Source organism: Panicum virgatum, chromosome 1K (genome assembly GCF_016808335.1).
Source record: "Panicum virgatum strain AP13 chromosome 1K, P.virgatum_v5, whole genome shotgun sequence".
NCBI lineage: Eukaryota > Viridiplantae > Streptophyta > Magnoliopsida > Poales > Poaceae > Panicum > Panicum virgatum.
This window is the reverse complement of record NC_053136.1, coordinates 27,848,299-27,860,436: the sequence shown is the minus strand read 5'-3', so window position 1 is coordinate 27,860,436 and position 12,138 is coordinate 27,848,299. Positions and strand designations below refer to the sequence as shown.

Below are 12,138 nucleotides of genomic sequence, written 5' to 3'. Positions count from 1 at the left end.
AAGCTTACCCATCCGAGTGGGCAACGCTAGAAACAGTGTCCGCCGTTGGTTCCACCGTCGGGGGTTCCATCATAAACCTGCACGACACAGTACAGATTGTGGGGACACTTTGGCCAGATCCTTCTGCTATCATAAGGCTACTTCCAGCAGCACTCCAGTCGCGGATGCGGATAACATCATCAATGCGCAACCGGGCCCAGCACTATCGTCGCGGGAGACGGACTCCGTTCCAGCAAAATGTGAATGCGAGCGCGAAAATAGTCCTATTGGCGCGAGAGCCGGTTTCTTCCCACCAGAAACGGCGAGCGGGAGCGGAGGGGGGATCCGGACCTTGGCAAGGCACGGCCCCGCGCCGGGCACCGGCGGCGCAGCGCAGCGTCGACGCGGCGCGGGCGACTGTCCGCATCGGGAGAAGGAGCCGGTGGCGGTGGCGGCGGCGACCGGAGGTGCGCGCAGGCAGGGCGAGGCGGGGGCGCAGCGGAAGAGAGCGCGTGCCCAGCGGAGGCGACCGGCAACGGGGTCGGCGAGCTGAAGGTCGACATCCATCCTCACGCGTCCACAGCGGTACGGCCTTCAGTCCTCCAAGCATTGAGGTAGCGGGTGGAGGGCGTTGGATTACAGACCAAGTGAGCATCAGAGCGAGGTATAGGCGTACAGCCCCCATGTATTTGCATAATCGATCTGATTGCTTGCTCCTTTGTTCTAGCGGGCGGAGGGCGTTGGATTACAGACCAAGTGAGCATCAGAGCGAGGTATAGGCGTACAGCCCCCATGTATTTGCATAATCGATCTGATTGCTTGCTCCTTTATTCAAATCAACGGAATACATCAGCCATGTATTTGCTAATCGATTTGATTACTTGTTCGCTTGTTCAAATCGACGGATTGTTCAAAGGAACATACTGTTTTAGCAAGAACCTTAAATGTTCAGGGACAATTTTGTATCTTTGCTTAATTGTTGTAGCTGAAGATGGCCTGGAGAAGGGCAAGAAAGCGCCAGCGCAAGTTGCAGCAGTTCCACGCCCACCATGAACTTCTGACCATGACAACCATTGTTCAAATTATTGAAGAAGAAGAAGAAGAACGTCCTCGTCGCGGCTGTATAGTTGGCAGGAAAATGGTGCCCAGGGACAGGTTCAGAGGCTATTGGAGGTTGATGCAAGATTATTTCCTCGATCCTCCTGTCTTCGGCGATAATCACTTCCGTCGCCGGTTAGTTTCGCTCCATGGATTTTTCTCTGTAGCTTGAGTGTGAAAATCTCTATTGGATGACATATACGTCTAAGTGCAGCTTTCGAATGTGCAAAGCTATGTTTATTGACATTTGTCATGCTGTTGCGGCGCGGAATGACTACTTCAAGAGGAAACCCAATGCCGCAGGTCTGCCGGGGTTCACCACGGTACAGAAGGTAATCGTTGCCTTGCGTTTGCTTGCATATGGAGGGTGTGCGGACCGCCTTGTTGAGTACATTCGTATGGGGAGACCACCATCCTTGAGAGCCTGGATCACTTCACTAGGACTGTGATTGATCTCTATGGACAGTCGTATCTTAGACCACCCAATGCTGAAGACATTGCTAGGCTCCTTCGGAAAGCAGAAGAAAGAGGATTTCCCGACATGATTGGTAGTATCGATTGTATGCATTGGGAGTGGGAGAAATGCCCTACAAGTTGGCACGGTCAATATAGGGGCCATTACAAGAAACCTACAATTATCCTTGAGGCTGTAGCAAGTTATGATCTTAGGATTTGGCATGCCTTCTTTGGCATGCCAGGATCTTGCAATGATATTAATGTCTTACATCGATCTCCGGTGTTTGACAACCTTGCTAGAGGCATTGGACCTGCAGTGAATTTCAATGTCAATGGGAGGGATTACAATATGGGATATTATCTTGCTGATGGTATCTACCCTCCTTGGGCTACTTTGATCAATGGCATCTCTAGTCCTCAAAGCAATAAGCACAAGTACTTTACACTTAAACAAGCGGAGTACCGGAAGGATGTGGAGCGTGCATTTGGTGTGCTGCAAGCAAAGTATGCTCATGAAGCAAAGTAAGCAAATTCATGCATAGTTCAACACATAATTCAATAAAGAAGCTGATAAAATCACATCTACTGCCCACCAGGGCCACTGGAACCATCATCTCTGAAGCTCATAGCAGATATATTCTTCTGTTTGTTGATGTAGTAATCGCGGACCCATGGTTGCATCTTCTCGACATCCATGGTCATGATCCGTTCTTCCCGATCTTCCTTCTGCAACTGGAGCATCTCTTTTTGTACCTCCACTTGGGCTTTCTGGATTTGTAGTTGCTCTTCCTGTATAGCGAGTTTGCGTTCAGAGTGAGAAGCGATTTCTTTAGCCTCCTCTTCGCTTGCAGCCTGAACCCGTTCTTCATAAGCGCTCCGATCCATGGACATCTTTTGCGGGACTTCAAAGCAAGCTGAAGATGAGGAAGAGGTGCTGTTGCACGCCTTCTTGGCCTTGTCTCTTCCATTTGGCCTATCAATTCGAGGAGGAAGCGTTGGGTCTACATTTTCCTCCACAGGTTGGACAGTCGGCTCCTCATTGCTTGCAGAGGCTGTAGCGAACCACTCATTCCACTTCATCTCATTGCATAATATAAACCAACAATGAATGAACTTGAAAGTGGTACCGACAATTCCCTCATACATCTGGAGAGCATCTTTCACCTGCACATACAACCATGGACTAAAGTTAAATGGTAGTCCAACTATAATACTAGTAGGCTAAAATAATAAGAGATGTTTTACAGACTGAAGTTAAATAGTAGTCCAACTATAATCTAAAAGGAATATGATTTAGTGTTCTTCAATTACTGATTTCCTTTGTGCTAGTCCAACTATATTCTAAAAGGAATAAGAGATGTTTTACAGACTGAAGTTAAATGGTAGTCCAACTATAATCTAAAAGGAATATGATTTAGTGTTCTTCAATTACTAATTTCCTTTGTGCTAGTCCAACTATATTCTAAAAGGAATAAGAGATGTTTTACAGACTGAAGTTAAATGATTCAACACTTCTATACTCCAGACAAGAGTTCTATTTTATCTATGAGTGTTTCCTTACCTTGTCACCATCGCTCTTGCCACTCTGGTTTTTCCATTCAATCTCAGAGTAAAACCCACAAAATCTTGAAGTATCCTTCTGGATATCAGCCCACCTATGCTGCAGGGAAGACTGGGACCTGGTACATTCACTATCTTCTTCGAAGTAAGCTTTTATCCTTCCCCAATAGGATCGGATTGGCTGGTTGGTTCCCACAATAGGATCCTTGCTCACATTAATGTACGCTGAGCATAAGGATTCATCCTCCTTTGTTGAGAAGTTCTTCAAACATTTGGAAGTTCCTTTCCTGCGTGCTTCGGGGGCGCTAGGTTGAGCTGGCACGGCAGTGTTCATGTTCTCGGACCCCTTTAAATGCATATAAGAAAATAGTTAGTGCTAACACATTAAATAATGTTTTGCTAAAAGAAAAGGGAAACACAATTTCAATGCCATACATCTGGAGGGAGGTTGTTAAGTTGCTGTTCAGTGGGCATGTAGGCTTCACCTATGTCGATGCCAGGGGTGTAATTAACCTCACCAATTGGTTGAGAGGAATTACCCATTCCTTGCCACACGTTCTCCATTGATCCCCTGTCATATATGCAATATTCACTATGGTGAAGACTAGAGCATAGCCGAGGATAAAAATATCATATTATTGCCATCACTTGAGCACAAACAAAGAGGTTACTGTATAAACTTTAACAATTATACATGCATACACAACATAATCAGCACATAGCACATGTCAAATGTGGATAAAATCAAGTTTTGTCTAACAGGTTCTTCATGTTTTTTTATAATTTTTGCTACACAATGGCAATCGTTGGAAGTCAAAGTGTGTCAACCTCTTAATTCAAACCTACATGATAATCTGCCTCTACCAAAACCCAAGATTTTGAAAATAAAGGAGATTCATTTGTGACCTAGAAATCAAGAAATCTCGCGAACTCCTTTGACCCTTCTCGACGTAGGCATAGATCTTCTTCCCGGCGCCCAAATCCCTGGATGTACGCGTTCCCCACAAGGTGGAAAATATCACGGCGCCCCCAAATCCCTGCGCGTTCCCCACACGGGTGGAAAATAAACCGACCTATGCATTTCATCCACCTCCAGATCGAGCTCTATACCACCAATCCAGAACTTGGGAGATTCAAAAACTCACCTTGTATCAGCTGTAGTCGTCGGAGCCGACGAAGAACTGGCACTCCCGGGTGAAGAGGAGCCTAGGGATTTCGTGCGTCGTCCCTGCTTCCGCCTTTCTTGACTTGCTTCTCTGCTTTCCCCCTGCTATGTGCTCCGAGATCTAGCCTTCAACTCCAAGTCCAGGCTTGTGGTGGTCGGGGGAGGCGACCTTCATGCTCGGCGGAAGAGTCCGGGGCTGGGAAGGCTCGGGCGGAAGAGTCGCGGGCTGGGGAAAGAAGCAGTTGATTTTCTTGGATGCGAGGATGAGAGAGAATGAATGAAAATGGGGTACGCACCGGACCGATCCGTTTTTTGCGCGCTCGCACCCGCAGTCTGCTGGACGCCGCTACAGTTGCCAAGAAAGCGAATTTTCCGCATGCGCATGCTGATAGGGGGCCTGCTGGAAACAGCCTAAGGGTGGAGGCGATTGTGATTTCTGAAATCACTCTTTTCCTACAGCTGGAAGTTTTCAAAAAACTCCGGTGGAGCTTCTATAAAGCAGGTTGGCCCTACGGAGTCATCGTCGCTCGCCATCGCTAGTTGTTACTTGCCATATGATGTGAAGAAATGAACGTGGTATAAATAGGCCACCGTATGTCCTATGTGGGGCATTCAATCCGTGGCTCCCCTCTTCCTGTGACTCAGAGAAAGCACTCTCAGACTGAGGAGAGGGAGTGGGGCATGCGATCCGTGGCTCCTGTGACTCAGAGAAAACATACTAAGACTGCGGATAGGGAGTGGGCCATTCAATCCGTGGTTCCCTCTTCCTTTGACTCAGAGAAAGCACAATCAGAGAGAGGAGAGGAAGTGGGCCATTCGATCTGTGGCTACCACATAGACCTGGGCATGGGCTGCCCGACCCGACGGACCCGACCCAACCCGCCCGAAAATAGCCCGACCCGACCCGACCCGAAGAGTTTGATGGGCGGGCTCGGGTCAAAATTTTTGACCCGGTATGACTGACGGGCCGGGCACGGGCTAAAAATTTTGACCCGAAACCCGAAAAAACCCGAAGGAACCCGACATTTTACATAGGCCCAGCCCGACCCGACCCGAACCCGACCCGACCCGACTGGCTGTCGGGTCGGGTGCGGGCTCAATTTTACGGCCCGGCCACCGGGTCGGGTCGGGCACGGGCCGCTAGAAAAAACACCGGGCTTTTTTTGGTCCGACCCGAACCCGACCCGGCCCGGAGGATGCCCAGGTCTACTACCACATATGCGTCTCCCGCAGTCACATAGAGGAAACACACCTTAGGTAGCCTCTAGTAGGCCCTGGACTACTGTTGATGCTCGTTAAGTGCACACTTTTACCCCCGTTTATCCTCGCTAATCATATGAATATTGCATCATTATCATCGATCATACCTAACAATCGGGTGATTTTCACATATGGACTTGGTTTTGGAGCAATGTTGATTTTTGCAGAAAAATGGCCCAAAATAGGCCACTTTTGTACAAGGCTCAAAACCATGGATTAAAGCCCTGAACACGTGAAGCTAACAAGCCTCAAAGAGGGATCCAGATGGCCCAAAATTCAACCCCAAACACTTGGCCCAAGCCAATTCAGAGCCCGTTAGCAACCCACCTTCACAAAGCAAGGAAAGATGATGACTTAAGGGTGAACGAATCAAGAGAATGGCAGACCAAATCAAATCGCGACCAAATAAACCGGCAGATGGAAATATTATCAAGAGCAATCAGAATCGCAAAGAGGATGGCGTCCAAGGCCCACATGAAAGTGACCACGACTCTTCTAGAAGCGTGGAGCAGCTTGTCGCCAAAGATCATCGCGAGCCGCCAAAGGAAATGTGCAGGCCGATCGGCCTACCTTATTTTTGGGCCTGTTTTGCTTCCCCTTTTTACCACGCGCTCCTCGGACTATAAATTGCCCGTCCCCCCGAGGGTTTGACACACAATAATTCGCATCGCAGCAGAGAAGCCCGAGAACTTGAGGGACACCATCCAGAGAGCAGAGGGTCGTGCAAGCATTTGGAGGATGGGCTAGGCTATTCTCTAGCCGACGTGGTCACCCTGCGAGGAAGAACCACGCCGGAGTTCTGGAGCTTGAATCATCGAATCAAAGGTATGATCTCGGTTGTGATCTAGATTATGAACAATCATTCGTAGCATTGTAATCTTGATGTTCCGATTCAATAGCGATCCATGTGCCTCCTTTTATGACTTCTACTGTTATGATCATGCTTCATCTCAATCTATAAATCGATTTAGATTGCTTAGGGTGTTCTTGTAGTCGTGGTGACTAGAATTGCATACCGAATCTATCATGACAGCTAGACACGTACCTTGTGTGCGTGCCCTTGGAACCTCTCGCGTAGAACGGAAGGGTCGTGACCAAGGTTCACCTAAACCGGTCAAACCGGTCCGGCCCGGTTCCGGTTTGGGCCGGTACCAAACCGGCCCAAATTCAAAATTTAAATTTAAATTCAAAAAATGAAAAATTTCCAAAAAAATTCCTAAAAATACTTCAAGGTGCGACAAATATAATGGTGTCAAATTTTCTCAAAAAATCGTTCATTTAGTATAGTTTGCGGGGATTTGAAGTTAAACAAAAAAAGCGTGCATACAAAAGTATACAAATACAATGTAAAAATAGTACAAAAGAGGGTTGGAGGGTTCATTTAGACTAAAATATGTTATACAAACATTTATTTAATATACTTTGCGGGCATTTGAATTTAAACCAAAAAAGAAAAAAATTTGAATTTGACCGGTTACCAGCCAAACCGGCCGGTATACCGGTACGAACCGGTTGAACGGCGAAGTTTGAATTCAAATTTGAATTTGACCGGTTCCGACCGGTAACCGGACAAACCGGACCGGTATACCGGAACTGGACGCCTCCGGTTTGGCCGGACCGGTCGGGAAGGTAAACCCTGGTCGTGACAGGACCGGGGGCCTAGTAGGGCGGTTAGTACTCGGGAGTTTGACCAGAGGTGGCGAGTAGATTCGATTACTATTAGATTCATGATCAAAACTCTTTGTGCTCTTGATGTTTAGTTAGATTAATTCTTGTATCTTCGTTCCACGGATTGATAAACCTTGGGAGAATACTCACGAGGGAAAAGCTACAATTGGAACCGTGCGCTTGCGGGTTATAATATTTGGCGCGTTATGACGCATCAACAAGCTTTTCTGGCGCCGTTGCCGGGGAACTAATGATCAAGTCTTAATTTAATTATTCATCTGTACATATGATTTTTGTACATAATTTTTCAGTAGATGTTTCAGTGATATTTTTTTTAGTTTTGTATATTCTAGATCAATCTTGTATAGTTCTTTCGTATATATACTTTTTCACTAACGCTAACGGGAGATAAACCATCTCCAATAAAGTGTGTGTGTGTCTATATATATATATATATATATATATATATATATATATATATATATATATATATATATATATATATTAGAAAAAAATGTTTTCTTCGGACAATCTGTAAGAACTCTGGAGGCAAAGAAGGCGTGACATCAAGCTCACCTCTTTAGCGGTAGGTGCTAACCATGTTAGTGGCCCAGAATCCGCTATCGAGTCGACAACGATTAAAGATGCAAGGAATGAGAAAAAAAAGGGTATGCCACTTTGTCAAATTGTTTTTAATACTAATAATGTTTGTGGAGGTTTGTTTTTGTTCTAGCTACAGGCTATGAAAGCAATCATGAAAACATGTTGTCCAAAAAGCTACAAAATCAAAACCGTCAAGATCTCTGGAGCGATTATGTGAAACTTTCTGATTTCATCACATTTATCTCGACCTCAACAGAAAAAAGATCATGATATTTTTAGATATCCAGAAGCCTCATCGAGTCCTCTTTCCAACGGATCAAGCGGCAAGGCAATCGGAGGTCCCTACAAGGCGTTATGGGCAAATCACCGAACACTGCGCGTGCTGAAAACGTTCTGGACAGCAAGCAGTGCCGGAGCAAATCGGGCATAACTCCTTCGTTCGGACTCCGTTTTGGCGAATGACCACTCGTTGGAAAGTTAATTTTATAAAGCATTCAATAGAACTATATTTTGTTATATGTTATGTTGAGTACAGAGGTGAAAATCCACGAAAAAGAGGCGGCAACAATGGGATGACGACGAGACGAAGGAGATTGAGACAACGGTAATGAGAAGACGCTTGGGCAACGCTTTCATCAAGCATAAATGATCAATTTCAGAAGCTTAGAACAGAATCAAACCCTCCGGGACATCAATATATAAAGACATGGTGGTGCTTAAAGAAGGCAAGAGTGTGCTTACATCAAGCAATCTCAATGGTGTGCATTTCAATTCTAATACGCAAATCAAAATCACTATTGTTGAAGGGATCAAAGGCAAGGTACGTGTTAAACTCTCAAGATGCTATTAGTATTGATAATAACATTTTTGAATGCCCATGTTCAACTGATAGTATGATTCAAAACTTAAATTCTATGCCTTGCAATTGTGATGATCATGTTTATATCTAGAATTTCTTGAGAATGATAGAAAGGCAACACTTATGTTTAAAAACAAAAATTATTTGCCTAAAGAACCTTTGCCTGAGGGAGAACCCGCTGCTATACAACGAATATATGATCCATTTAACAACATCATGCTTTGTTGCTACAATCTAGTTGTGGTAGTCGTTATGGACGTATATGTTCATCATAAGTTCTGCAAATCCCTATCTTGCCTTGCGCTTGCTTAAGCCCAAGACCCCAATAGATAAGTTATCGGGAAAAGTGTGACGGAACCGCCAAATTAACACTCTAAATTAAGCGTAATGGCCATCATTTGAACACATCGGGCGCATTAGCTTAATCGTTTAATTTGGCGGTCCTTTCTCAACCCACGGCCCGATCGAAACAACACCGGTAGTCCCGCACAAAGGCGGGCGCAGATGGTACAAGTACAACGGATACTTGAAAATATAACAGCGTAACAGAAAAGGATAAAATATAACTTTTACAAACTGAGTTCAAATACAATAGTTTTACAAACCTAGTTCAAGTACATATAATACTTACAAGTCTTACAACGATTGAAACTAGGATTTACACCATAGAAAAGTTCATACACTACTATTGCCCACACCCAGTCTGAACACCACCGGTCAGACCGGTTACCCTAACCGGTCAGACCGGCCTGCACGGCCCAACCCTAGACTACCGGTCAGACCGGTCCTGGCAAAACAGAGGGGCTGCACGCTCAGCCCACAAAGGTGCAACCCGCCAACTCTCGAGTCTAGGGGTCTCGCTCCACCACCTCCCACCCCTCTGCATCCCGGCGGATGAACATGATACAGCAGGGGCAGAAGTCGATGTCGGGGTGCCCTGAAATACATTTTTGGGTGGCAACAAACCCTGAGCAACTAATACTCCGCAAGACTTACCCGACCAGTTGGTATACTTAGCCCACATACCTAGACATGCAGGGCATTTGGCTGGTGGTTATTTTGCAGAAAAAACAACTAAAGTAATTCCTTAATTTCAACTTTTTAGCTCCATATTCTATATGTTTAAATTATCAACTAGTATTTGCATCTTCTAAGCAACCATAACAACATTGAATATTAGTTCAGGATAACAGTTCCAAACATCATTTATATTCCATAAAGCATTACTATGATGCGGTGCTGCGATCACGGTGCTCATATCCGAGGGCGACTGATGGCGAATTGATCCGATTAAACCTTGCAAGGTGGACCTAACCAACACGGCACGCAAAAGCCCCGTCGGACCCTACACACCAACCTTTCCCCTCTCCGCCTCGAACTACAAAACCACCCCACCTGCATATAGTCAGCCGAGCCCTACGAGAGACCACCAAAAGTAAACTCATGCATCCCAATTCTCCGCGGCCACTCGACTCGCCCTAAGGGGTGGGTAGAAGTTCTGTACTTTCGAAGCAAAGCATTACTCGGCTTACCGATTTCGACTACCTCCTACTCCCGGCATGTGGTTAGTACAGTTCAAACATGATCAGCAGGGCCAGACAACGGACGGTCCTTAACCAACACAGACGGAGCTACACTTTCCCCGCCCGGTCTCACATTCCACTTCCTTTCATCTTAAACATAGCAACTCATATAATGTAATATAAATACATCCTATATCTCGCGAGTGACAGAATTGTCACCCGACTTCTATCGAGCCCTATTAAGCATAGCAGTGCTAACGACCTATCCATACTAGTATAAGGCCCGGGAAAACCTAGGGATCATGCAACTAAGGTTTCAAACAATTCCTGAAATGAAATGCAGAAGTAATAAGCATATATATAGTGCTTCATAATTTAAAATAGTAGGACTTAAACCGGGGCTTGCCTTGAGTCTGCTGCTCAGTGCTAATGTGAGATGGGCCTTGGGCCGACTCTCCACGGACCTCTTGCTGCGGGGCTTGCCCCTGTGGCTCCTGTGGCTCCGCAACCACCTTGTATACAATCTCCTCCGCCGCGGCTGACGTGTGCATATGCATATGATATGAGAGAATGCATGCATGATTTGCAAAAATTATAAGTAATCAATAACCCAATTAATTTCTAACTATTTACATTAGCAACCCCTTATTAACCTCTCTCAGCCACTGCCACACCAGTCAGACCGGTGCCCCATACCGGTCAGACCGGTCACTCTCAACCCAATCACGATACCGGTCAGACCGGTCCCTCCGACCAGTCAGACCGGTCCTGCCTAGACCTAGCTCCAACAACTAAAATCTTTGCTGCGCCACAACCGACCCACCAAAGTTGAAACCCTTCTAGGAACTAGTTCAGGGATACATTTGGATGTTTTTGATCAGAGGAAATCACCTAAGATCATCTAGAAAAGGAGATCGATCCAAACCAAGCAAAAATACCTTGAGTGAGTCTTTCACCCGTGGAGAGCTTGAATCCACTGCACACTAGGGAAGGAATCGAGGAGATGAAGCTTCCTAACGCTGATTTGATCCGTTCTAGGCCTTGGAATCAAATGGAGAGGGAGGATTTGGGGATTAGGGTTTGGGAAAGAAAAATGAGAGGGAGAGAGCTCAGCAGGTGAGCTGAGCACGGGAATGAGGGAGTTGGTGAGGGAGGGAGTGAGAGAGTGGTTTAAATGCTGTGGGGCCCCAAAAACGATTAACCCAGGTTCAACCGGTCAGATCGGTTGCTCCGACCGGTCAGACCGGTCCTGCCTAGGCTGACAGGAGTAGTTTTGATTTGTTGCTTTGTCGCGTAAGTTTGAATCTAATGACCATGATTAAGTTAACTACAGAGGATTAACACCTGTAGTGTTACAATCCTACCCCCTAAAAGAAATCTCGTCTCGAGATTTACGATGGGAATTCAACTTTGAAAAGGAAATTTGGGGGTTAATGTGGGGTACCTTGGTGAGTAGCCAAAAACTCCGGATACTTGGATTTAAGGAATTCTTCGGTCTCCCATGTGGCTTCTCGCTCAGAATGATTGCTTCATTGCACCTTATATAAATTACTCGTTTGAGTCCGAGTAACCCGAGTCTTGTGATCCACAATTTTCACCGGATGCTCTGGGTAAGCCAGATCGGGCTCCAACTGTAACCCTTCCATGTCAAGAACCTCAGTGGGAACTCGGAGGCATTTCTTGAGTTGGGAGATATGAAAAATGTTATGAACTGCTGATAGATGTGATGGGAGCTCCACTCGATACGCTACCGGCCCACAACGCTCAATAATAGGAAAAGGCCCAACATAGCGGGGTGCTAGCTTGCCTCTGATGCCGAACCGCTGCACACCTTTCATCGGAGATACCCGAAGGTAAACATGATCACCAACTTCAAATATCAGTGGCCGGCGCCTCTTATCTGCATAGCTCTTTTGGCGGGATTGGGCGGTTTTTTAAATTCTGCTGTATGACCCGAACTTGTTCTT

At 46.0% G+C, this 12,138-nt stretch overlaps 2 protein-coding genes across 4 annotated transcripts; one reads left to right on the top strand and one right to left on the bottom strand.

The window, feature by feature from the left end:
• Positions 1-408: 408 nt before the first annotated feature.
• LOC120700988 lies at positions 409-1,685 on the top strand. Its single transcript, XM_039985170.1, has 3 exons — positions 409-752; positions 965-1,212; positions 1,292-1,685. The coding sequence occupies exons 1-3, from the start codon at positions 663-665 to the stop codon at positions 1,524-1,526; spliced, it is 573 nt and encodes a 190-aa protein (XP_039841104.1). The 5' UTR covers positions 409-662; the 3' UTR covers positions 1,527-1,685.
• A 265-nt stretch (positions 1,686-1,950) lies between these two features.
• Positions 1,951-4,818, bottom strand: LOC120700964 (glutathione S-transferase T3-like). Of its 3 annotated transcripts, none has more exons than XM_039985160.1 (5): positions 4,239-4,818; positions 4,000-4,130; positions 3,529-3,664; positions 3,095-3,439; positions 1,951-2,697 (listed from the first exon to the last, which is right to left on the bottom strand). In XM_039985160.1, exons 3-5 carry the CDS (start codon positions 3,655-3,657, stop codon positions 2,116-2,118), a joined length of 1,056 nt encoding a protein of 351 aa, XP_039841094.1. In that variant the 5' UTR covers positions 3,658-3,664; positions 4,000-4,130; positions 4,239-4,818; the 3' UTR covers positions 1,951-2,115. The 3 variants fall into 3 exon arrangements, with proteins under 3 accessions (XP_039841094.1, XP_039841090.1, XP_039841085.1); XM_039985156.1 differs by lacking the exon at positions 4,000-4,130 and having other exon boundaries at positions 2,039-2,697; positions 4,239-4,484; positions 4,555-4,818; XM_039985151.1 differs by lacking the exon at positions 4,000-4,130 and having other exon boundaries at positions 2,039-2,697.
• Between the last annotated feature and the right edge of the window lie 7,320 nt (positions 4,819-12,138).